At 44.1% G+C, this 27,791-nt stretch overlaps 1 protein-coding gene across 4 annotated transcripts in view; it reads right to left on the bottom strand.

Moving 5' to 3' along the window:
* b3gntl1 (UDP-GlcNAc:betaGal beta-1,3-N-acetylglucosaminyltransferase-like 1) overlaps positions 1 to 27,791 on the bottom strand; it is a 231,925-nt gene that overhangs the window by 199,368 nt on the left and 4,766 nt on the right. For all 4 annotated transcript variants that reach the window (XM_055653669.1, XM_055653671.1, XM_055653668.1 and 1 more), the window contains exons 3-6: positions 26,807 to 26,906; positions 18,689 to 18,753; positions 13,161 to 13,226; positions 4,391 to 4,486 (exon numbers count right to left, since the gene is read on the bottom strand). In XM_055653669.1, coding sequence (XP_055509644.1) covers positions 4,391 to 4,486; positions 13,161 to 13,226; positions 18,689 to 18,753; positions 26,807 to 26,906 — 327 coding nt within the window. The remainder of the gene's footprint in view (positions 1 to 4,390; positions 4,487 to 13,160; positions 13,227 to 18,688; positions 18,754 to 26,806; positions 26,907 to 27,791) is intronic.

Raw genomic sequence — 27,791 nt, 5'->3', positions numbered from 1 at the left:
TGTTGTACCTTTTTCTGGTCACCACTGGATTTTCACCATTTTGACAATGCTGCGAAAATGACGGGTGCCGGCAAGTCGCTGAAAAAATGGCGTAAGTGGGACAGGCCCTTCAGGATGTATCACAACTTGGTTTTAGCAACAGTCCTGCCCGAGACTGCAAGGAACTGGTGGGAGTTTTTAAAGTAGCCCAATCCATCACACAAACCAGCCTCCTCCTGCCTCCCTCACTCCCCTCCTGCCCATTCCACACTATCTACACTTCACATTTTTTATTGCCTTGGGACGGCAGCCCCCATGATCAAGCATGATTTTCACCGTGGTCACTCCTGCTTCTCCTCTGTCCCATTGCGCAGAAGATACTAATGCTTGAAAGCACATGTCACCTGATTCAGGAACAGGGACAAAGTGCTGTAGTAACTCAGGATTGGAACCCTTCTTCAGACTGGAGCCCTGACCCGAGACGTCAATGTTATCCAGAGATGTTGCCCGAACCGCTGAGTTACTCCTGCATTTTGTGTCTGTGTTCGTAAACCAGCATCTGCAGTTCCTTCTTCCTAGATTCAGGAGCAGCTTCGTTCCGGCTGTTTTTTGAATGGTCCCCCCAGAAGCTAGAATGTAGGTTGACCCCCCTCATCGTACACCTTGGACTTCTGTTTTATCCGCACTTCCTCTAACTGTGATGCTAAAATGCTGTACACTGCATTGTGCGCTCTGGTGGTTTACTCTTTCCACTGTTGTACTTTGCGTATGGCTTGATTTACTTGTGGCTTATGTATACTTGATTATACTCGTGTATAGTACAATTTGCACACAAAGGTTCTCACACAATCCCAGTAGAGGTCCCAACACTAAGCCAACACCCACAGCCACAGTGCACAAGTTAACTTGTTCTGGACTAACGCACCTGAGCACACACAGCAGGGTGGAAGTACAGAACAAGCTGGCAATTATTTGCCAACACATTTCGCCTCTTGCTGCCCAAACCACAATGCAGGCTAATACCACTTCCTCCTTGTATATGCATTACATTATAAAGCAGTGAAGACCCACACATAATGCAGTCTATTCTTAGTGCTCAGAGGAACCATGCAAGCAACCCGATAACACAAGCTTACATCTTCATCATAGAATGAAGATAGACACAAAAAGCTGGAGTGACTCAGCGGGACAGGCACCATCTCTGGAGAGAAGGAATGGGCCGAGACCTTTCTTCAGACTGATCTGAATGAAGTCATAGAATGAAGTTCTTGACCAGCATATAACTTGCTCCTTCCTGTTCATGCAAAAGCACATCTATTCTGGCGTCATAGAGTTATAGAGTGTCCTCTGTAATAGTCATAGAGACCACGCAACATTGAAACAGCCCATCATCTCATCTTGCCCTTGCCGACCAAGCTTGTCCCCTCTGCATGTGTTTAGCCCATATCCCTCTAAACCTTTCCTATCCATGTACCTGTCCGGTTATCTTGTAGATTTTGGTTATTTTGTCCTGCCTCAAATACCTCCCCTTAGCAGCTTGTTCCATATATTGTGAAGACGTTGCCCCGTAGGTTCACCAATTGATACCCAGGAGGTACCTGCCATTTGCAGAGCCACTTATAGCCTTCCTCACTAGTTGAAACCCTCAGCTTTTACTTTACCCAGCCTGAATGTAAAGATTAGTTCTCCAATAGATATGCCAAACACCAAAGTCTGCAGGTAAGAATTGTCAACAGAGGGTGCCAACTCTGATGAATTCTCAAAATGTTGCCAAACATCCTGATCAGCAGGCAATGGACAGGTTGGTGGACAGAGTGCTTATATAGAGGCCTGCCATACTCTCCCTTGCTAGCAGTCGTTATGTATATCAGTGGACAAGCTGAAGGAGTATGGGTATATAAGGTTGCTAGTTTGATCTAGTGCTCAAAGTCACTGCTTTAAAACTGCTCCTGCAACGTCCCCATAATGGAAGAAAAGGCCGTGAGGGTCTGCTTCGTAAGGCTGCAGACCATCAAGATGGTGAACCGACTTGCAGACATCTCATGCCCCTGAAGAAAGACTGGATAGACTTGGTTTATACTCTTTAGAATTTAGAAGATTGAGAGGGGATCTTATAGAAACTTACAAAATTCTTAAGGGGTTGGACAGGCTAGATGCAGGAAGATTGTTCCCGATGTTAGGGAAGTCCAGGACAAGGGGTCACAGCTTAAGGATAAAGGGGAAATCCTTTAAAACCGAGATGAGAAGAACTTTTTTCACACAGAGAGTGGTGAATCTCTGGAACTCTCTGCCACAGAGGGTAGTTGAGGCCAGTTCATTGGCTATATTTAAGAGGGAGTTAGACGTGGCCCTTGTGGCTAAGGGGATCAGGGGGTATGGAGAGAAGGCAGGTACGGGATACTGAGTTGGATGATCAGCCATGATCATATTGAATGGCGGTGCAGGCTCGAAGGGCCGAATGGCCTACTCCTGCAGCTAATTTCTATGTTTCTACCCAAAGGCAACAGGTCACCTGCCCGACCCAGGGTGGCACAGTGGCGTAGCGGTGAAGCTTACAGCGTCAGAGACCCGGGTTCCATCCTGACTACAGGTGCCGCATGTACGCAGTTTGTACATTCTCACCGTGACAGCGTTGGTTTTCTCCAGATTCTCCGTTTTCCTCCCACATCCTGAAGATGTACCGTTTTGTAGATTAATAGGCTTTGGTAAATTGTCCATAGTGTGTATGATAGAATTAGAGTGGACAGGTGGACATTGGTCAGCAAAGACCCGGTTGGCCAAACGCTCCGTTTCCATGCTGTATCTATAAAACTAAACGCGCCACTGCCCATGGGCTAGAACAGATCATTCGCACATTTACAGATAAATGGAGGGGAATAAATATGGCTGCAGAATCTCGAATTTCGAAGTGCGTGCGTGTGTGTGTGAACACAACTTCCTGAATTCCAGAAGGTGGCACCAGGTGAGAGAACAACACATCAGAACACACACAACATTGGTGCTGGTGCTTTATACAAGTTATTTCTAGCATGTTTCAAAATCAGCTCCAGGAAACCAGCATGCTAACAAAAAGGAGAACAACTTCAACTTGGCTCCCACAAGCGCAATCAAAGTGGCTGTAGCTGGCGTAGACTTAGAAACATAGAAATTAGGTGCAGGAGTAGGCCATTCGGCCCTTCGAGCCTGCACCGCCATTCAATATGATCATGGCTGATCATCCAACTCAGTATCCCGTACCTGCCTTCTCTCCGTACTCTCTGATCCCTTTAGCCACAAGGGCCACATCTAACTCCTTCTTAAATATAGCCAATGAACTGGCCTCGACTACCCTCTGTGGCAGAGAGTTCCAGAGATTCACCACTCTCTGTGTGAAAAAAGTTTTTTCTCATCTCGGTTTCCCCCTTAGCTTTAAGCTGTGACCCCTTGTCCCGGACTTCCCCAACATCGGGAACAATCTTCCTGCATCTAGCCTGTCCAACCCCCTAAGAATTTTGTAAGTTTCTATAAGACCCCCTCTCAATCTCCTAAATTCTAGAGAGTATAAACCGAGTCTATCCAGTCTTTCTTCATAAGACAGTCCTGACATCCCAGGAATCAGTCTGGTGAACCTTCTCTGCACTCCCTCTATGGCTATATAGAATAGAATAGTTTCTTTATTGTCATTGTATCATGAACCATGTACAACGAAATTTAAAAATGTCAGCCAGTCCGTGCACCATTCAAACATTTTTAAAAGCTAACGATACATACAAGGTAAAATATTAAAAGATAAACAACTAAAATAAATATCACGAAAATATCACGCATAAACACCCAACCCTCCATCCTTCTGTCGATTTCACAGTGTACCACAGTCCCTTAGTATGTATCGCCCCTGCGTTCCTTGGCAGCTACATTTAGTGCTTTTATAGCAGTGGGGTAAAAACTGTTTTTTAGTCTGTTTGTCTTTGTCCTTGTAGATCTGTACCGTCCGCCTGACGGCAACAGTTCAAACAGGGAGTGTCCGGGGTGGGAAATGTCCTTTATGATACTCTGGGATTTTTTGGTGCAGCGGGAACTGTGTAAGTCCTCCAAGGTAAGGAGAGGGCAGCCGACAATCCTCTGGGCGTTGTCAATGGCCCTCTGGAGCGCTTTCCTCTGAGCCGCTGTGCAGCTGGTGTACCACACGCATACACAGTATGTTAGTATGCTCTCAATGGAGCACCGATAAAAGGACAGCAGCAGTCTCTGAGTGATGTTGTTCTTCCTGAGCACCCTCAGGAAGTGCAGTCTCTGCTGGACCTTTTTCAGCAGCGCAGTGGTGTTCACGCTCCACGTCAGGTCCTCCTCTATATAGACGTGTGACCAGTTCCTTACACACCTCCTACATAACAGAGACTTTAATGTTTGATGAATTACAAGCCTGTCCTACCTGAGTCAGCAGTTGCTCCTGGGTCAAGCCGTTAATCCATCGCGTATATCGCTCAGTTGAGCCCTCTGGTTCTCTCTTAACCTGGCAACCAATTACCTAGGGTAAAAAAATACAATTCACCCAAGTTATTCTTTAAAATAAAAGAGGTAAAATGAAGAAAATATTTTGAGAGCTTTCAACTGAATTCTTCAATTCACTCGCCACCTAAGAGGAACCAAACCAGTTTAGTTGCTCAGCGGGTGCAGCAGCATCTATGGAGCGAAGGAAATAGGCAACGTTTCGTCCCGAAACGTTGCCTATTTCCTTCGCTCCATAGATGCTGCTGCACCCGCTGAGTTTCTCCAGCATTTTTGTCTACCTTCGATTTTCCAGCATCTGCAGTTCCTTCTTGAACAGTTTAGTTGCTCTGTTTGTCCAATGCTGGAGAGGTCACTCCGCTAAACACTGGGAAGAATAAAAGTTTGTTACTAACACCTATGAGGGAGAAGCGAGTGTCACCAAACTTCTGAATTCTCTGGGGTGGGACCCTCTCCAAGACACACACGTGAAGCTCACCGTTTGACCTGTTTTTACAAGATGTTAAATGGCCAGCTCGACATAGATTACAAGACCTACACCAAACCCAAGCCAATTAGGAGCAGACGAGGGCATTCGATCCAAATTGTGATCCCAGCTACAAAGACAGATGTGCACAGCAATTCGTTCTTCCCCCGCACAATTAAAGCATGGAATAATCTCCACCCAACTATAGTTACCCAACCAGACGCAACTAAATTTAAAGTGGCTCTTTCTTCCCAATAACCCTTTCTGGCTGAAGCCCTCCCTTCACCGCCTCCAGTTTAAATTCCATTTGGAGGACCAAGAAACCAAGAACCAAGGTTCAGTCACAACTGCAAACTCCAGTTCCTAAGTATCAGTTCTTTCCCCGAAGGTAATCCTACACTTAACCAGACCAGGCTCATTAGGGTCCCATTTGTGGCCCAGATGTTATTCAGATTCAACAGATTCAATTTTTGTCAACAAGAGCAGAACCATCCTACCATCAACTAGAGAGACTACCTTTAACAGACTAGGACTTTATCGTGCAAACTAACATTATCATCTTTTGTGCACTGTAAAGTCCATGTAGTCGATTGTAAAAATGTATTGTCCTTTCCGCTGACTGGTTAGATGCAACAAAAGCTTTACATAGTAGCTCAGGAGACAATAAACAACACTGAACTGAACAGACCTTAAGAAGGAATGACCAGTTCTGCTGTTCCTTCCACCTCTTGAACATGGACGATCCCCTCTTCTGCCTCTGCCCCCATGCTGCCTAAATGCTCGACCCTGCCCTTGTTACGTCTGTCCTTTCAATTCTAGTGCTGTGCTGAAACCTCACATCATCTACCTTCTATCGGTTTAAATAACCAAACCACTGCTGCTGTTCATTCTAAAACCTGGCACGCCAGCACTCCTATACTATCTCCCACACATGGATACGACAGGTTTGGAGGGATATGGACCAAGCGCAGGCAGGTGGATTACTGTAGCTGGGACATTGTTGGCTGGTGTGGGCATGTTGGGCCAAAGGGCCTGTTTCCACACTATGAATATCCATCCTACGAGTTCATTGTTACAAATTTAAATTCAATTTCTTAGCCCCTACTGCAAAACTGCGCAGGTTCCTGGTACAGGTGCTTGTTAAATTGTTTTTCTTCATGCCTCACTGATTTTAATTGCTCTTCCTGTCCCTTCAATTGTCTGATTCAGGAATATACTCCCTTATTTGCAGAAATTGTGGTTAAGATACCTGCTGGGTCATAGACATATGACTCAACAGACGCGTAGGTAAGATCTAATTTGCTAATCCGCTGTGTGTACTCTGTAACAATGCCACGGCAAAAATGTAATCAGCTATAATCGGTTTTAAGAGGCTGCAAAACCCAGTGTGGCTGCTGTCATTCAGCAATCTATGGAGCGAAGCACGGGCAGCAACCCTCTTATACTGATCCCCCACAGAAAGGGAAAAGGAGGAGGAGCCAGACAGGGTGGGGAGGGGGAGCTGAAGGGGAGGAGACAGCAGGACAGGTGGGAGAATTCGATGTAGCCCCGCGACCCCAAACGGAATTGAGGTTGTTCCGGTGGTGGCAGCTGTTGGGCCAAAGGAGACCCAGTTTCCACACTAGTTGAAGTGCTGAGCCACCGGGATCCTACGGACCGGCGGAGGTGTTTCGATCGCCCAACCTTCGCTTTCTTAGCCCCTCTGCTGAAATGAGCAGGGATGGTATAGATGAGGTTAAATTGATTTTAAACTTGTCATGCCCTGGAACGATTTAATTGCTTCCTGTCCCTTCAATTGTCTGATTCAGGAATATACTCCCTTATTTGCAGAAATTGTGGTTAAGATACCTGCTGGGTCATAGACATATGACTCAACAGACGCGTAGGTAAGATCTAATTTGCTAATCCGCTGTGTGTACTCTGTAACAATGCCACGGCAAAAATGTAATCAGCTATAATAATGACATTGTTAAGAGGCTACAAAGTTCCCTCTTAAACACCAGTGTGGATGGGTCTGTCACTGCACACCACACAGTACTGGTGGGATGGGTCTGTCTCTGTGTGACACTGGAGAGGAGCACTAGTGGGCTTCAGTCCGTCTATGGTTAAAGAGTTTAAAGGACAATTCCAACCCGAAATGTTGCCGTCCATTCCCGCCCCAGGTGCTGCCTGACCCACATGAGTTCCTCCAGCACTTTGTTTGAAACAGAAAATAATGCTGTGCCAGGAATACACGAGCCGTACATACCTACACAAATTTGCTACGTAAATAATGCTTATATATACTGTACACAAGGTATACAAGACTAGACCATTACAGCAGTAATGCTGCACCTGCAGAATAAATATATTGATGCAAACTACCGTAATGTTGAGTTGCATCACAGCTTGGTTTGGGAACAGCTCTGACCTAAACCACAAGAGCCTTTTATAGCTTACGTAACATTGAGGTAAGGCATTGAAGGCTCTTGTAGACCACAACAACCGGTAACGCCACACCTGCCGATCACACACATGGATGTAAACTAGTTGGAGACATTTCCTATGTCAACATCAGGAAGCACAATTGTTTTCATACAGTTATTAAAGCTGAATGTTCATCTGGGCATCACTGCAGTTTTTTTAGTTTAGTTTAGAGGTACAGCGCGGAAACAGGCCCTTTGGCCCACCGAGTCCGCATCGACCAGCGATCCCCGCACATTAACACTATCCTACACACACTAGGGATAATTTACATTTATACCAAGACAATTAACCTGCTGCTTATTTATTTCTGCTTTAAATAAATACAGTGGAAGGGGTTCCACATCCTTCAAAAATTGTGTTTTCCAGAAGTTCCTCACTCTCTGAAGGTGGAACCTTTGCCCAATTTACCACAAACATCCAATCGCTTATTCTGAAACCATGTCCTCCTGCTTCTAGACACTGCTGCCCGGGTAAATACCTTCCCGACATCTGATTCTTCTAAACTTTAGAGAATAGATTTGTTTCTTTTTGGTTTAGTTTAGTTTATTGTCACGTGTACTGAGGTACAGTGAACAGTTTTTGTTACATGCTAAACAGTCAGCGGAATGACAAGACATGATTACACTCGGACCATTCACAGTGTACAAATACATGAAAATGGGAATTACGTGATATAATGTTTAGTGCAAGATAAAGTCCAGTAAAGTCATATCTTTGATAGTCCGAGCGTTTCCAATGAGGTAGATAGTCGTTCAGGGCTGTTCTGTAGTTGTGGTAGAATGGTTCAGTTGCCTGATAATAGCTGGGAAGAAAACTGTCCTTGAATTCGGAGGTAGACAAAAGTACTGGGAAGCTCAGTGGGTGAGGCAGCATATATGGAGCGAAGGAAATAGACGACGTTTCGGGTCGAAACCCTTTCTCAGCCAGGCTGCCTCACCCGCTGAGTTTCTCCAGCATTTTTGTCTACCTTCGATTGTCCAACATCTGCAGTTCCTTCTTAAACTTGAATCTGGAGGTGTGCGTTTTCACACTTCTATACGTTCTGCCCGAAGGGAGAGGGGAGGAGAGGGAGTGGCCAGGGTGCGACTCATCCTTGATTATGCTGCTGGCCTTGCCGAGGTGTAAATGGAGTCAATGGACACTCCCTCCCTCCCTTGCATTTTGTTAGCAAGAAAATATTTTTAATTGTTTGCTTCGGCAATTGACATTTTATTTTGAGTGTTTAAATGTTATTTCCTTCCACCTTGTGTGGCGTCCTGATGCTTTCAGTGCTCCATGGGATTTTAAATGCTGTTGTGTTCTTCACATGGCCCTTGAATAACTTAACGTGCATTTACAACCACGACTCAATGTAATGGAAAGGCATGTTGAGCCTGGTGCATGTGAGACCCAGCACTGTTTACAGCTGAAGCTCTGCATCCAGTAGCAATATCGGCAATACCAGAATCAAAGGCTTCTTCCTCCATTGACACAATAATTCACATATATATGGCTGGAGTAACTCAGTGGGACAGGCAGCATCTCTGGAGAGAATGAATCGGTGACTTTTCAGTTCGTTGCAGTCTGAAGAAGGGTCTCAATCCGAAAAGTCACCCATTGCTTCTCTCCAGAGATGTTGCCTGTCCCGCTGAGTTACTCCAGCTTATTGCGTCTATCTTCAGTTTAAACCAGCATCTGCAGTTCCTTCCTACACAATTCATACAAAAAAAAATGTTTTTGGTACATTTTCCAGGGGTGGAAGTTGGAAGAGAAATCTAAATCCTGCTACAAAAGCCCTGAGCACTGTCATGTCTGACACAGGTCATGAATTTTTCCCTGTTGTAAGTCGAGCCAAAGCCTTGGCTTTGCCAGAGACTGAATACGAGTATGACTGGCTGGTGCAGGGATGCGTGGAGCTGTCGCAGAGACCACGACCTGTTTATTTTGGCACATTTGTCAGAGCCGTTTGCAGGAAAAATAAAGTATGAATTTACATATCTCTGCTCAGTGCACGCTGACCTCTGATTCCTTCCAACATGTTTTAAATTATGTTTCAGTGCCGTCAACATGAACTCTGCGGCACACACAATGTTGGCTTTGTCAGCAAGATGGGCAGAAAATGGATACTTAGTAAATTAACTGTGGAATTTGACCAAGAGATCTGCTCACATTGATTTAATTAAAGATTATGGTGGAGGGCAAGAGAAACAGCGACAGTTGCAGAGAAAGGCGAGACCGTGGACTTGGCAATGTGTGTTGAGCATAGATACATAGATAATAAATATCTTGCAAAGTATGTTGGTGGTCTTGTTCTAGTCTGACAAGACTGTGCCAGTGTGTCTTCAGATCCAAGGATTTCACCTTTGATGTTGTTATCAGGAAAAGGAGAATGTAGCCTCAAAGTCACCAATAAGATCATATGTGATAGGAGCAGAATTAGGCCATTCGGCCCATCAAGTCTACTCCACCATTCAATAATGGCTGATCTATCTCTCCCTCCTAACCCTATTCTCCTGCCTTCTCCACATAACGTCTGACACCCGTACTAATCAAGAATCTATCTATGGTTACACAAAAAAGCTGGAGAAACTCCTGGTGCAGCAGCATCATAACGAAATAGACGTTTCGGGCCGAAACGTTGCCTACCTTCGCTCCATAGATCACCCGCTGAGAAACCTTCGATTCTATCTGCAGTTCCCTCTTAAACACAGCTATCTATCTCTGCCTTAAATATATTCACTGACTTGGCCTCCACAGCCTTCTGTGGAAAAGAATTCCACATAATTCACCACCCTCTGACTAAAGAAATTCCTCCTCATCTCCTTCCTATAAGAACGTCCTTTAATTCTGAGACTTTTACCTCTAGTCCGAGACTCTCCCACTAGTGGAAACGTCCTCTACACATCCACTCTATCCAAAATAAAGTGCAAATTTTGAATGAAACTTGACTTGACTCTTAGCAGGCGACAAAAGCTTTTGTTGTACCTCGGTACACGTGACAATAAACTAAACTACTAACTACTACTACCACAAGTTGAAAGTGGGAAGATTAAGAAATCTGATAAAAGAGTTAAGATACTGAGCTGAAAGAACAGTCTCTAATTCTAGATCGTAAAAAGGAAACTAGTCATATGAAAATGTATTTGCAATGTTTTTCAGATTTTTTAATCAATTGCAAAGACATTTATTGAAAAATAGCGTTAATGTCACAATTTTATTAACATAACCAATTAGCCATGCCTGTTCCACACTCCGGGGTTTCACGCAAGCCTGCAATATGCTGAATCCCACCCACAGTGCTTATTTTAGACTTATTCAATGGCCCACTCAGTTGTTACTGCAGTGAAAAAGTGTTAACTCTGCATGCAAGTAACGCGAGGCTGTTAACAGTGTGCTCAGTGTTACCCGAATAGCAGGAAGCTGAGACTGAAGAGGCATCAAACAAGAAAAGGTGTCTCATTTCTGCACTTCCTCAGAACAATGATAAAAACTGCAGATAATGAAAGAAATTACAAGAATCTACATGAATGCCAAATGATTTGAAAGTTCAAGAGTTCGCAACTGATTCGTAGCTTTAGTGGTTAGAACTTATGATTCATTTACAATTTGGAAATGGAGGGGATAAAAATCAAAATATCTTGGGATTTTTACCAACCAATCCGCATTAGACAAATGCAAATTATTCTTGCTATAACAGTCCGACCTTCCTTTCAAAATCGATCTATTAACATATAGAAATGTCAATGCAAGTCAATCTTTAGCAGGTCCTGACACCTCTTTTGTCAAGAACTTTTATATTGTCTCACTGTCCAATTTCTGCTCAATTCAACATTGCAAATGTTTCTATTCAAATTAATTATCATTTGGACAAACCTATTTGAAAAAGCTAAAGGTAGACAAAAATGCTGGAGATACTCAGCGGATGAGGCAGCATCTATGGAGCGATGGAATAGGTGACGTTTCGGGTCGAGAAGGGTCTCAACCCCAAACGCCACCCATCCCTTCTCTCCATAGATGCTGCCTCACCCGCTGAGTTTCTCCAGCATTTTTGTCTACCTTCGATTTTTCCAGCATCTGCAATTCTTTCTTAAATATTTGAAAAAGCTGATATTTTACTCAATGTGTGTGATATTTTCTAAAATTCTAACATTTGCATAATTAGGAGCCATTATTTTAGCCTCTCATTCCGTTTTAAACTTTATAATGAACTAAATTTCTGCAAAAGCTACGGTTACTTAAGTTATTCCTGAGGCAGACAAGTAAAATTGGACAAAAAGACCTTATGTATTGTGTCATGGTGATCAGAGTGATCAGTGGCCAACATGACCCAGTTACACTAGTCCCACCTGCCTGTATTTGGCCCATATCTCTCCAAACCGGTCCTATCCATGTACCTGTCTAACTGTTCCTTAAACAATGTGCTCACATAAGTCAACGAACAAATTAGAAAAATGATCAACAACTTAAAGATGAACTAATCAAGCATAAAATGGTGGGAACACTCAATAGGTCAGATCATCTCTGTGGGGGGAGAAACTAGAGTTAATGTTTCAGGCACAGATAACAAAGGTTACACAAAAAAGCTGGAGAAACTCAGCGGGTGCAGCAGCATCTATGGAGCGAAGGAAATAGGCAACGTTTCGGGCCGAAACCCTTTGGGTTTCGGCCCGAAACATTGCCTATTTCCTTTGGGTTTCGTCCCGAAACGTTGCCTATTTCCTTTGGGTTTCGTCCCGAAACGTTGCCTATTTCCTTCGCTCCATAGGTGCTGCTGCACCCGCTGAGTTTCTCCAGCTTTTTTGTGTATCCTTCGATTCTCCAGCATCTGCAGTTCCTTCTTAAACACAGATAACAAAGTGTTGGAGGAACTCATCGGGCCTGGTAGCGGCTGTGGAGGTATATGGGCGGATGATATCCGAGGTCAGGATCCTTGATCAGACTGGGTTTAAACACCGACCCAAAAAGGTCACCAGTTTACCGTGTGTGGACGTGGCGTTGAAGGGCGAGAAGCCGAAGCAAAGAAGTCAAATAACCGAACGGAAACTAAGCCAAAACGCCAACTAACCGAAAGGGTGGGCGCGTCTCCAAAATGCAAACTCACCAAAAAGGCCGCTCTGCCGAAACACCAACTCAGCGAAAATCTGCGTCGCCTACAAGCCAACTCACCGAATAGCCGCTCTGCCGAAAAGGCGTATAGCGGACATGAGGTTGCCGGGGGGGGCGGGACCTCCGCGTCCATCACATCACTGGCCAATGGAGACGGGAGGGTGGGGGTCATTTTCCCACACAAGCCATAGGTAACTGGGTAATCTGAACCCGAGCACCAAGTTGTAAGCGGCAGAAGGAGCGCATCCCTCGGGGCAGCCCCCACTCTCCCGCGGCCACGGGCGCCATGCACCTCGTCTCCCCCGTGCGGCCGCACTGCGACGGGCCGTGTGTCAGCAGCGCCGGGTGGAGCAGAGGCGTGGGACAGGCTGGTCCTTCTGCCCACCCACAGTCACTTTTGTTTGTTATTGCTTATGTTTCAGGTCCTCTAGTTTCCACCATATTTACAATAAAAGCCTGACTCGTGAGAGGTCAGGATGAATTCACTGGCCAGGTTTCTGTGGCTGAGATGGTCTGGAAAAGGACCATGGAGCGGATACAAGATTGCAAGGCTGTAGCACTCGCTACCTGTGCTGTGTACACAATGAGGGACAAATCGCTTTGACTGTTAAATACGTGAAAAGTGGTAAGAAAATAAGATTCTTGACTGCAGGAAATAAGCATGGTCGGTACTTACACAATGAGGGAGAGCTAGGGCTGCATCATACTGTACTCTCACCCTCTGTGGCATCATAACATCATCCTATGGAAAATAACATGTATTTAGTACTTGGGCTTATTGCACTTCACACAAATCAGATGTTTAACTGTATACACAATAAAGACTAGACTTGGGCACTGATTGTGGATGATCAGCCATGATCACAATGAATGGCGGCGCTGGCTCGAAGGGCCGAATGGACTCCTCCTGCACCTATTTTCTACATTTCTATTTTGGTCGGCATGGATGAGTTGGGCCGAATGGCCTATTTCCGTGCTGTATTATTATAACCTGCCACGCATTGTCTTGCCTCCCCTCTCCCCCAGCCTTCTTCCTCCTGACCCCACCCCCTTCAATCAGTCTGAAGAAAGGTCCCAACCCAAACGTTTACCTATCCATGTTCTACAGAGTTGCTGTCTATCCCACTGAGTTACTCCAGCACTTTGTGTCCTTTTGTGTAACCCAGTATCTGCAGTTCCTTGTGTCTACGTTGCTTTATTAGCGTTATAAAGGCATATATCATGGTAATGATATATGCCTTTATGGTGGGTGATGATCTGTGAGGACTCGGAGGCCCTTTGGTCTCTGAGTCCACACAGATCACCGCCCACCATTTACATTAACCCATTCTCATCAGCTGCTCCCAGATTTACCACTCAACCTCAGTGACCAGTTAACCTACCAACCCAAACATCTTTGGGACATGGGAGAAAACGCAAAGAACTCGGAGGAAACGTACACAACCACAGGGAGAACATACAGACCTCACACAGACACCACAGGAGATCAGGACTGAACCTGGGTCACTGGCATTGTGCAGCAGTGGGTCCAAAAACTGTCCAACCCTAAGCTTTCAATCAGTTGCGATTAAAAAAAAAGTGTTAATTGTGTTAAATAATTTTTCTTCATTTCAATTTAAGTACTTCAAAAACAAAAAGTCTGAAAATTGGTCAAAAACTGTAAAAGGCTTTTACTGCTTTGACAACAGGCGAAACTCTCCTCATTTTTGCCAGGACAGGATGACTGGGATATTTAAGTCGGAGACTCTGCTCACCACCACCCGTGGGGCTTGGTCAGTGTTCACACTTAAGACTCAAGAGTGTTTTATTGCCACATGTCCAGAAAGGGAACAGTGAAATTCTTACTTGCAGCAGCACAGCAGATGTAAACATAGCACGCTGTAAAAGCCGCAATCGACAAAAAAAAAGTTCAGTACATAAAGACAAACAAACAATAATAGTACAAAGTCAAATATAATGCTCCCAAATTTATATATCTAAACCAAACTATAGAGTTCGGAGCCTGTTCGGAGGTTGTAGTGTTTAATAGCCTGCTGGCTGCAGGGAAGAAGCTGTTCCTGAACCTGGACATTCCATTTTTCTGGCTCCTATATCTTCTTCCCGATGGCAGGAGTGAAATGAGAGTGGCGTTTCTGGGCGTTGGGAGTTGCCGAACCAGGCCGTGATGCATCCAGTCAATATGCTCTCTGCTGTACACCTGTAGAGGTTCATTTAGTTGTTGAACCAGTGGTCAGCAAGATACATCTCTGAGTCATTTGATCTCCAAAGAATCAGTGAACTCATTGTGCAACTCTTGCCACAGCTGAAGGTTAAAGGGAATTGTGAAGCATTTCCGATTGGAAAACATTATCTTTCCCTGTGCAATGTTTGCAGGGAAGATGGACACAAAAAGCTGGAGTAACTCAGCGGGACGGGCAGCATCTCTGGAGAGAAGCAATGGGTGACTTTTCGGATCGAGACCTTTCATCAGACAAGTCTGAAGAAGGGTCTCGACCCGAAACATCACCCATTCCTTCTCTCCCGATGCTGCCCGTCCCGCTGAGTTACTCCAGCTTTTTGTGTCTGCCTTAGGAATAAACCAGCATCTGCAGTTCCTTCACTGTACAATATTTGTAGGGGGTTTTCCTGTCATGCCAGCTTTGTCAATTTGACTAGAGATGAAAGAAAATATCTTATATCACGTTACCAGATTTAAAATAAACCAACAAATTTAGAAATGCATTTTGCAAGGCATAAAAAGGGAACGGTAAAAATAGTTACGTGGTTAACATTTAACTGATGCATTTACTTTTTTTCTACAGAAATTAGAATTTGCCATCTTGGCACAAAGGAGCTGGTTGCAGCTATCTGTTTGCAGAATAAGTATCACTTTGGCAAGATCTGAAGATGTAACTGAAGAAACTGCAGTTCTTTGTTTCTCAAAAACAAAGCTGCTTTTCCTGTAATCTTTGAAGCAATATTTCACTGAAAGATGCGGAAGAGAAAAAAAATACATTTCTACAGGATTAAACATCCATAGGATTGTTTGAATACATCCAGATGACTGGCCCAGCAAAGTACAAATGTGCTTATTGTTATTTCTCCAAATGTAATCCTAGCCTGTGCTGCTGGAAAGCTTCTGGCTTCATTTTATCCAAAACCAAATTGCTCTCATGCTGCAGAATTGTTTCCCCATTGAAACACTTCCATAAAACAAGGCAAGGTGCAAGGCACGAGGTTGATCCAGCTATAACATACAGCAATGTGGAGAGTGCTGGCACACTATGTGAAAGCTGCATATGTGGATAAATGTGAGGTTATCCATTTTGGTGGCAAAAACGGGAAAGCAGACTATTATCTAAATGGTGGCCGATTGGGAAAGGGGGAGATGCAGCGAGACCTGGGTGTCATGGTACACCAGTCATTGAAGGTAGGCATGCAGGTGCAGCAGGCAGTAAAGAAAGCGAATGTATGTTAGCTTTCATTGCAAAAGGATTTGAGTATAGGAGCAGGGAGGTTCTACTGCAGTTGTACAGGGTCTTGGTGAGACCACACCTGGAGTATTGCGTACAGTTTTGGTCTCCAAATCTGAGGAAGGACATTATTGTCATAGAGGGAGTGCAGAGACGGTTCACCAGACTGATTCCTGGGATGTCAGGACTGTCTTATGAAGAAAGACTGGATAGACTTGGTTTATACTCTCTAGAATTTAGGAGATTGAGAGGGGATCATATAGAAACTTACAAAATTCTTAAGGGGTTGGACAGGCTAGATGCAGGAAGATTGTTCCCGATGTTGGGGAAGTCCAGGACAAGGGGTCACAGCTTAAGGATAAGGGGGAAATCCTTTAAAACCGAGATGAGAAGAACTTTTTTCACACAGAGAGTGGTGAATCTCTGGAACTCTCTGCCACAGAGGGTAATTGAGGCCAGTTCATTGGCTATATTTAAGAGGGAGTTAGATGTGGCCCTTGTGGCTAAGGGGATCAGGGGGTATGGAGAGAAGGCAGGTACGGGATACTGAGTTGGATGATCAGCCATGATCATATTGAATGGCGGTGCAGGCTCGAAGGGCCGAATAGCCTACTCCTGCACCTAATTTCTATGTTTCTATGTACATCATCTGGCTATGGTTGCCATGAAGCAATCTTCAAACTGTAGGTCCCAACAAATTGGCTCTGTGCTTTTTAAAAAACAAACAATATTGAATCACAATAGACACAAAAAGTTGGAGTAACTCAGGCATCATCTCTGGAGAGAAGGAATGGGTGACTTTTCGGGTCGAGACCCTTCTGAAGACTCCCAGCTTTTTGTGACTATCTTCGGTTTAAACCAGCATCTGCAGTTCCTTCCTACACATTTAAAAAACCCAACCAGCTGGAAAGAGCAAACTTGAATTCTGTGTCAATCATTGACGTTGTCCTTTCACTTCTCAAGACAGAACCAAGCAGCTTCACCAGGTGGCATTTCCAGACTCCAGGTACCTACAGTGGTACCTACATCATACCAGGTACCTCCAGGTACCTACAGTGTGCTCCATCATTCAAACATTCTGTGGCCGATGCACAAAGTTGCAATAATACATTCCTGTTCTAAAATACTCAAGTTATTCAATTTAGTTTGGTTTAGAGACCTCTGTTCTCTAAGCATTAATCCTAACGTTGACATTAAATATGCTGGTAGGGGCAGTGCTGTTGTTTAATAAATTAACCCCCGTCTCACAGATACAGAAAGGCTACACTGACAACTCAGTGCCACATTCTCTCTCCAGTGAAGGGCAGACCACTGTCACCAAGAATATCACTGATCTCATTTCCTGTGGAGACCTCCTCTCCTGGTATTTATGTCCCCATAAATATATCTTTTTACTTTGACTTCTTCCTTTCTTGATCCAGTCCCTTCGCACTGACAACTGAGATGCCCAATACACTCGCAGGCCAGTTTCTTACTCCCAACCAGCTCATTCTGGCTGTGGACATCCTCTACACCTCCACCTCACATCAGGGCAGCCAGTAAGTTTCTTCCTTTGAAAGACCCAACCAAACCTGCCCACCAACATGTCCACCAACATCCCCGGAGGGAATTGATAGGCGGTGTTTGAGTCAGGAATCTTCTTCAGACCGTCCGAAGAAGGGTCCCGACCCAAAATGTCACCTATCCAGTCCCTCCACACTTGTAGCCATTTGCTCAACATTCCAAAGTCTGCAGCTCTGTGTGTCGGCTGCCCACCATCATTCTTATTTGCCTCGAACTCATTCACACATTGAATAACTTCTCTTTTAAATCCACTCACATCCAAGTCAAAGAAGTAACAAAGGGGAGCGGTACATAGGTTCAAACTCTGTGAGACGTGTGGAACCATCTATATTTATGTCCTGCTTTGTCTCCCTCCTTCTCCTCTCTCTAAGGTACACCGATGATTGTATTTATGCCACTGACTACTGTTGTACACAACTGAAAAAGTTTCATCACATTTGCCATCAATGTCATCAGCCGTTTCCGATTCTGCCCTCCCTTCAGTTCTTTATTTCCTTCTTCTCACAGAGTATGTTGGATCCCTGCAGTACTCCGTCACAGAGGGCTGTGCTGGTTTGATCACCGATACGCAAGGAAGAGGTGAATACACTGCCAGCAATAGTGACTCTACCCTCCCATTGCTTTAACTCTCCAAATTACGGCCGTTCTATCTTTAGCCACTTCTCATCTTCCAGCAAAGCCCAACATGAGCCCAGGGAACGGAACCTCTTCTTCTGATAGTCCAACCCACCATCATGGGTCATCGTTAGAGTTAACAGTTCCAGATAATGGGTCTTTCTCATTTGCAATCGAACCGATCAAATCTGATGAAAGATCACTAACCTGCAATATCACAGGATAGGACAGGTTGATAGGAACAGAATTAAGCCATTCGGCCCATCAAGTCTATTCCGCCATTCAATCAAGGCTGATCTATCTCTCCCTCTGAAACCCATTCCCCAGCCTTCTCCTCATAATCCCTGACACCCGTACTAATCAACAATCTATCTATCTCTGCCTTAAAAATATCTGACTTGGCCTCCACAGATAGTCCAGCCTTCCTCTCTTCACTCAGGCAGCATCCCCAGACGCTGCCCGACCTGCTAAGCAATTCCAGCACTTTCTCATTTAAATTAACTGCTCCCGTTCTCTTAAATGAGACTAAGCTAAGGGTGGAAGAAAAAAAAAAATTCGTAGTTTGCATACTTACTGCATCCAAAAAGCAAAGGAATCTTCCAAAACTTTGTGCAATGGCCTGGTTCTTGGCGAAACCAACTGCAAGAATACAAAAAAAAACAATTTTACAAGGCAGAGTTCAAAGCTTTCAACATACACGCTTTACAGGACCAGCAATTCTCATGTAGGAAATGAGATTCAATATTTTTTTATTTCCAATGTTCTAATCCAGCATTAAACTTGTTGGGAAGCTTAAGGAACGCCTCATATTTATCTTGGCAGCTTACAGCCCAGAGGTGTGACTATTGATTTAGCTAACCACAAGTAACGCTTGCAATCCCTCTCTCTCCATCCCTCCCCCACCCTAGTCGTCCTTCTAGTTTCGCTGTCATCCTGCTCAGTTTCACTGTATGTATCACTCGTTATCACTTCCTCCACAGCCAACAATGGACCATTGTGGGCTCAACCTTTCCTTGATCATCGTTGCTGGCTTTGATTTGTCCTTTTCACACCTTCGATTCACTTATTCTTTGTACCGTTTCATACCTCTCGTTCCCCTTTCCCCTGACTAGCTGATGAAGGGTCTCGACCCAAAATGTCACCTATTCCTTTTCTCCAGAGATGCTGCCTGACCTGCTGAGTTACTCTGGCATTTTGCGTCTCCCAAATACTATCTCTGTGCACAACATGACAGATAATGCCAGCTTCTCCACAGACAAGCACGTCAATGACTGTGCAGTGTGTGACTGAGGTGACTAGTAGTAAAAATAAATATGTGAGACTGTCTCCAATCTATACTGATCCCTTTTATCACAAATGTCCATGTAGTTCACCAGCTTCCTTCAAAAGGCACTGGCCTTGGCTACCCATCAAATATGAATCCAGTCATAGAAACATAGGAACATAGACAATAGGTGCAGGAGTAGGCCATTCGGCCCTTCGAGCCTGCACCGCCATTCAATATGATCATGGCTGATCATCCAACTCAGTATCCTGTACCTGCCTTCTCTCCATACCCACTGATCCCTTTAGCCACAAGGGCCACATCTAACTCCCTCTTAAATATAGCCAATGAACTGGCCTCAACTACCTTCTGTGGCAGAGAGTTCCAGAGATTCACCACTCTCTGTGTGTGAAAAATGTTTTTCTCATCTCGGTCCTAAAGGATTTCCCCTCTATCCTCAAACTGTGACCCCTTGTCCTGGACTTCATCAACATCGGGAACAATCTTCCTGCATCTAGCCTGTCCAATCCCTTAAGAATTTTGTTCAAGAAGGAACTGCAGATGCTGGAAGTTCGAAGGTACACAAAATTGCTGGAGAAACTCAGCGGGTGCAGCAGCATCTATGGAGCGAAGGAAATAGGCAACGTTTCGGGCCGAAACCCTTCGGGTTTCGACCCGAAACGTTGCCTATTTCCTTTGGGTTTCGGCCCGAAACGTCGCCTATTTCCTTCGCTCCATAGATGCTGCTGCACCCGCTGAGTTTCTCCCTTAAGAATTTTGTAAGTTTCTATAAAACCCCCCCTCAATCTCCTAAATTCTAGCGAGTACAAGCAGAGTCTATCCAGTCTTTCTTCATATGAAAGTCCTGACATCCCAGGAATCAGTGCACATCAGGCCATGTGAGACTGGGGGTTATCACCACATCTCTGGCACAATCTACATAGGTGCATATTCTAACAAGGGCTTTAATCATTAACACAAATCCCACTAATTAGTTTTAAGGGCCTGTCCCACTTTCACGACCTAATTCATGACCTCTGCCGAGTTTGCCCTTGACTCGTACTCGCAGCATGGTCAACACAAGGTTGTAGAATGTCGTAGGTAGGTCGTAGCAGGCCGTGATGCTAGTCGTAGGTACTCGTGGCATCAAGCAGGTCGGGGCTTTTCTTCCAGCATGATGAAAAATGTCCACGAGTAAAAAAGGGTCGTGAATTAGGTCGTGAAGGTGGGACAGGCTCCTTAAGTCTCTCCTACAGACAATCCACACATAATGTCAACTCAGCCAACAATGCAACCAGCTTAACTCAGGCCAGCTAACACTGCAGAGTCTGGGGACTGAACCTGGACAAACCCTGGTCTGAATGGGTCAATATTTCACCCAGTGCACATCAACTCAACCATGAATGTTTGATAAGGAAATCGGAACCGGGCCATAACCAGTCAAAGAGTGATACAGCATGGAACAGGTTCTTCGACCCAACTTGTCCACACTGACCAACATGTCCCATCTACACTAGTCCCACCTGCTTGCTTTTGGCCCATATCCCTCCAAACCTGTCTTATCCTTGTACCTGTCTAAATGTTTCTTAAATGTTGTAATAGTCCCAGCCTCAACTACCTCCTCTGGCAGCTCATTCCATACACCCACCACCCCTTGTATGGAAACATTTACCCATCAGATTCCTATTAAATCTTTCCCCTTTAAACTCTCAGAAATATTCTACGTGTATTCTATTAAACCATAATGTTTTGGATAGTGTGTGTCGCAAGGAACTGCAGATGCTGGTTCATATTGAAGATAGACACAAAATGTTGGAGTAACTCAGTGGGTCAGACAGCATCTCGGGAAAAAGGAAAAGAGAGACTGAAGAAGGGTTCTGACCCAAAACGTCACCTATTCCGATCCTGCCTGACCTGCTGAGTTACGCCAGCATTTTTTGTCATGCTTTGGATACTTATCCAACAGCCCTCATTTATAAGAGCAGGAGGAAAAAAAAAAAATATTTTGAAAAACTCCCCATACACCAGTATCGCACATCAGGTTCCTTCATGTCCTGCGATTACAGATCTCGAGCTTGAGACCAAACTGAATTGGTGGCCATAGAAACTGTTTTAACAAGTGAAGAGGTTCCCACAATGCAGAGTGCGTTGCTGGAAGTTGAGAGCTTGTGCCAACTATGCCAAGCAGAAACAATCGATGTTTGTACCAGCAGGCCAGTTTCCTCTCAGTCTTTTCAGGCAACCCATGACAACCAGTTCAATATCCTGCAGCAATCCAGTATTAATCATTGTCTTTGATGCTCCATTGAACAGGAGGTTTCAAGTTAAAACAATACCATTCCTTTCAACATCAGAGACAAAATTCTGTCGCATTCGATTTAGCTGGATAGACAAAAAAGCTGGAGAAACTCAGCGGGTGAGGCAGCGTCTATGGAGCGAAGGAATAGGTGACGTTTCGGGTCGAGACCCTTTTTCAGACTGATGTCGGGGGGGGCGGGAAAAAGAAAGGAAGAGGCGGAGACAGTAGGCTTCATTTAGATTTTTATCCTATTTCTGTTCTGTCAAAAACACAGCACCTACATTGGAGGGAAACTGCGTAAATTTTGGAAGGTTGTAAAAGCCCCAGGTTTGTAAATCCGAAACCAGAATATTTATTTTTAACTCACAATTTTTAACAAATGGTTAAAATTAGTGTGTCGTATGATTTATCATCAGGAGTCAACTGAAGGTTGCAATTAATAAATGCTCAGTCATTGGGGGGGCCTTTTTAATGCCTCCTTATCATTCAAAGTTTGATGGTCAACGAGTTAATAAACTTACGTTCTCAGAAAAAAACATTTTCCTCTGTTGCACATACATGGAGCAGATTGTACACAATGGGAACTTAATGCTAAATAGTGAAGTTACTTTTAAAGTGAAATTAGTGCTCACATTCACATTGGACAAAGGAACTATAAATGTTGGTTTGCAAAAATAGACACAAAGTGCTGGAGTAACTCATGCATCTCTGGGGAACATGTATAGGTGAAGTTTCCGTTCAGGTTCCTGCTCCAGTCAGCAAGCACTGATGTGTACTTTTTTTTTTTACATTCAACACACCCACTTATACACCCTAATAACATCTTATAAATTGCTTTACAATGCAAAGATAATTTCAATAATTGCTCAACCACTGCAGCTCATCCTTTCGTCTATGTGGTAATATCAAATAGCTCTCGATTAATTAATCATAACAGGCTGCTAAAACATATTTTTAATTTAGCCAAGAGAGAGCCAAGGTTATTTGTACTGAAGTCATTAGTACAGGGCCATCACTGATTTTACAGTGTTTAAAGAAGGAACTGCAGATGTTGGAAAATCGAAGGTACACAAAAAAGCTGGAGAAACTCAGCGGGTGCAGCAGCATCTATGGAGCGAAGGAAATAGGCAACGTTTCAGGCCGAAACCCTTTGGGTTTCGGCCCGAAACGTTGCCTATTTCCTTTGGGTTTCGTCCCGAAACGTTGCCTATTTCCTGCTGCTCACCTATAAATCACTACATGGTTTAGGACCAAAGTATATCACTGACATGCTTCCACTATATAAGCCTTCTAGACCGCTAAGATCTTCTGAAACCAATCTGTTAGTGATTCCCAGAGTAAATACAAAACATGGGAAAGCAGGATTTAGTTACTATGCAACAAATAGCTGGAATAAACTTCCTGAAGATTTAAGACTTGCCTCAACTTTGACCACTTTTAAAACAAGACTGAAAACTTTTACGTTTACTTTAGCTTTCAGCTAAATCTTAACTACATTGCACTTTTAACTTTTGCACTTTTTATAATGCATTTTTAATTTTGCTTTTCTTTTCTTTTAGTTCTATTTTATTTCATTTTATTATTTCATTTTATTGTATGACATGTTTTTATGTGAAGCACTTTGAGTCTGCCTCGTGTATGAAATGTGCTATATAAATAAAGTTGCCTTGAGTTTCTCCAGCTTTTTTGTGTACCACCGATTTTACAGTAACTGGTCCAGACAAACCCCCTCCCGGAACTCTGCCCTGTCAGATCGATTCTCAAAGCCGACCTCCGTGACTAATCAGCGGATCGAATTTGCCGCTTGTGGCTGGAGGTCTGGAACTCTGGCCCGGCTGGAGTCGGCAGATCCATTCCCATAGCCGACTTTGCGTGCTGGTGTCTCGGCAGCACAAAGCCTTGACCTCCGCTGGTCTGGCATGACGGATAATCCTCTGTAAGGTTCCCGCAACATAGCCCTTGTGGCTAAAGGGATCAGGGGGTATGGAGAGAAGGCAGGGATGGGATACTGAGTTGGATGATCAGCCATGATCATATCGAATGGTGGTGCAGGCTCGAAGGGCCGAATGGCCTCTATTCCTGCACCTATTTTCTATGTTTCTAATATCGGTGGTGGACCTGTACTGAATGCGATTTTCGATTCTACGACCCAAGCTTTACTTTTCTGCGTTGAGTCGATTAAACGACAACAACCTTGGTAAGGATATTAACACCCACATGTATAAATAGTACATAACCCAAAAGGTTGCCTCCCAAGCAGCTGCCCAGCTTAAAGAGTTGCTACACAGGATTACTCACTGTCTTCTCTTGCCAAAACAATCTTCTATCCAATTTGTCATTTTGCACAGGAGTTGATTCACTTCTATCTATGCCAGACAAGTCATCCATTCCATTGGAAGGAATCCACCCAAATCCTTGGAGATCTGATTCATACATCCAAACACATTTCTGTTGACCACCAACACGTCGATACACAAAATAAAACCACAATCGCATTAACAGTTAACCTTTTTTTTTCCGTAAGGAAAAGTTAAAAGCTAGTCTTTCATTTCCTAATTAAAAGGAAGTGCAGTTGTGTTGCTCTTCCTAGCTTTTTAGTTTCAGTTTAGAGATACAGCACGGAAACAGAACCATCGGCCCAGAGTCCGTGACGACCAGCGATCCCCTGTACACAAGCACTATCCTACACACACACACACACACACAAAGGACAATTTCCAACCAAAGCCAATCAGTCTACAAACCTGCACGTCTTTGGAATGTGGGAGGAAACCGGAGCACCCGGGGAAAACCCACGTGGTCACTGGGAGAACAAACTCCGTACAGAAGTCACTGGTAGTCAGGATCAAACCCGGGCCTTTGGTGCTGTCAGGCAGCAACTCTACTGCTGTGCCAACATGCCGCCATTACTAGGCCACAGCTGTGAATATTGTTGATGCAAGATTTTAGCTTGATATGCATCATAAAGAATATATTCTGAACTAACTTTGTGCATGATGCATGGGCAGTCACTTCTCTTAAAACCACTGGTTCGCATCAAGACTTTGGTGGGAGGTCTGATTTACTGTCGTTCTATGTAAAACTGAGCCAGACTGAACAAAGAATAGATAACAATTATGTTCTGACATTTCAGAAGATCATGTCATGATCCCATGACACGGTTCATTATAAAAGCGACGCTGAGCGTCTTTCATGTGCACTTAGAACTTCAAGTGGTCCAACAATAATCAAATCATAACTAAATTGAAAAGTGCAGAATTACATGATAAAAGTATATAAATACTTTTTATTATTCCATTGCAGGCAGAAAGGGATAAAGATCGGCTCGTAAAATAATGAACAAAAGTTTACAAGTTTGAGTATAGAAGCTGGGATGTAATGTTAAAATTGTACAAGGCATTGGTGAGACCAAATCTGGAGTATGGTGTACAATTTTGGTCGCCCAATTATAGGAAGGATGTCAACAAAATAGAGAGAGTACAGAGGGGATTTACTAGAATGTTGCCTGGGTTTCAACAACTAAGTTACAGAGATAGGTTGAATAAGTTAGGTCTTTATTCTCTGGAGCGCAGAAGGTTAAGGGGGGACCTGATAGAGGTCTTTAAAATGATGAGAGGGATAGACAGAGTTGATGTGGACAAGCTTTTCCCTTTGAGAATAGGGAAGATTCAAACAAGAGGACATGACTTCAGAATTAAGGGACAGAAGTTTAGGGGTAATATGAGGGGGAACTTCTTTACGCAGAGAGTGGTAGCGGTGTGGAATGAGCTCCCAGTGGAAGTGGTGGAGGCGGGTTCATTGGTATCATTTAAAAATAAATTGGATAGGCATATGGATGAGAAGGGAATGGAGGGTTATGGTATGAGTGCAGGCAGGTGGGACTAAGGGGAAAAAAATTTGTTCAGCATGGACTTGTAGGGCCGAGATGGCCTGTTTCCGTGCTGTAATTGTTATATGGTTATATGGTTATAAGAATTATCCCAGGAATTAGTGTCCTAACCTATGATGAGCATTTGTCTGCACTGGGCCCGTACTTGCTGGAGTTTAGAAGAACCTCATTGAAGCACCTACCACTTTTGGCTCTAAATACCATATAACCCTTAGTGTTGTAATCCTATTTTATCTGTGCATCTCCCCTCTACTTAAGTCACCACTTAAATGAGAATTGCTTCGACTGTTAAAGCCTTTTCTGGAAATCTAAGCAAAACTTACTTTCAACTATCTTTAAAAAAAAAAAATCACCTAACATATCCATTCACTCACCTTTTGGGCTATTCACACCTCTCATTCCTTGATATAATACCCACTGTTCCTCTCTAACCCCAGTTGTTGCGGCATCAGGATGCAGGAAAAATGTTCCCAATATTGGGCGAGTCCAGAACCAGGGGCCACAGTCTTAGAATAAAGGGGAGGCCATTTAAGACTGAGGTGAGAAAAAACGTATTCACCCAGAGAGTTGGAGAATTTGTGGAATTCCCTGCCACAGAGGGCAGTGGAGGCCAAATCACTGGATGGATTCAAGAGAGAGTTAGATAGAGCTCTAGGGGCTAGTGGAATCGAGGGATATGGGGAGAAGGCAGGCACGGGTTATTGATTGGGGACGATCAGCCATGATCACAATGAATGGTGGTGCTGGCTCGAAGGGCCGAATGGCCTCCTCCTGCACCTATTTCCTATGTTTCTATCAATAGCAGCACGGTGGCGCAGTGGTAGAGCTACTGCCTTACTGCGCCAGAGACCGGGGTTCCATCCTTGTTACGGCTGCTTGTCTGGATGGAGCTTGTAGATGCTCCCCGCTGGCCTGTAGTTGTAGGTTAATTGGCTTGGTATAAATGTAAAATTATCCCTAGAGTAGGGAAGCGTTGAAGTGCGGGGATCACTGGTCAGCATAGACTCGGTGGGCCGAAGGGCCTGTGTCCTCGCTGCCTCTCTAAACATAGAAAATAGATGCAGGAGTAGGCCATTCGGCCCTTCGAGCCTGCACCGCCATTCAATACGATCATGGCTGATCATCCAAAACTAAACTAAACTAAACTGCTCTATGATAATGCATCAAGCATGAATGCAGTACAACTATTTATTTTCTGTTGCACTGAAATTATTCATTGAAACTTTCAACAAGAACGTACCTCCTTTTGGGCATGCAGATTCTTGTCCACCAATGATAACATGTATTCCTTTCTTTACCAGTTTTGTTTGCCATTTTTCTATAATATTCATCGAGTTGTCCTGCAACAAAGAAATAAAACTCAGTTACTGCACAACTGTTGATAAACCTTTGTCGGCACAGATATATCATATAACCATATAAACCATATAACAATTACAGCACGGAAACAGGCCATCTCGACCCTTCTAGTCCGGGCCAAACACGTATTCTCCCCTAGTCCCATACACCTGCGTTCAGACCATAACCCTCCATACCTTTCCCATCCATTTAACTATCCAATTTATTTTTAAATGATAAAAACAAACCTGCCTCCACCACCTTCACTGGAAGCTCATTCCACACAGCCACCACTCTCTGAGTAAAGAAGTTCCCCCTCATGTTACCCCTAAACGTCTGTCCCTTAATTCTCAAGTCATGTCCCCTTGTTTGAATCTTCCCTACTCTCAGTGGGAAAAGCTTATCCACGTCAACTCTGTCTATCCCTCTCATCATTTTAAAGACCTCTATCAAGTCCCCCCTTAACCTTCTGCGCTCCAAAAAATAAAGCCCTAATTTGGCATTTTTAAAAGCCTATGAACAGCTTCTTCCCCATGGCTTCTGAACTGTCATGGTGGCACAGCGGTAGAGTTGCTGCCTTGCAGCGCCGGAGACCCGGGTTCAATCCCGACTACAGGTGCTGTCTGTACGGAGTTTGTACATTCTGTGGGATGTCAGGACTGTCTTATGAAGAAAGACTGGATAGACTTGGTTTATACTCTCTAGAATTTAGGAGATTGAGAGGGGATCTTATAGAAACTTACAAAATTCTTAAGGGGTTGGACAGGCTAGATGCAGGAAGATTGCTCCCGATGTTAGGGAAGTCCAGGACAAGGGGTCACAGCTTAAGGATAAGGGGGAAATCCTTTAAACCCGAGATGAGAAGAACTTTTTTCACACAGAGAGTG

Source organism: Leucoraja erinacea, chromosome 23, assembly GCF_028641065.1.
Source record: "Leucoraja erinacea ecotype New England chromosome 23, Leri_hhj_1, whole genome shotgun sequence".
In the NCBI taxonomy this organism is placed as follows: Eukaryota; Metazoa; Chordata; class Chondrichthyes; order Rajiformes; family Rajidae; genus Leucoraja; species Leucoraja erinaceus.
This window is presented reverse-complemented; position numbering and strand designations above follow the sequence as displayed.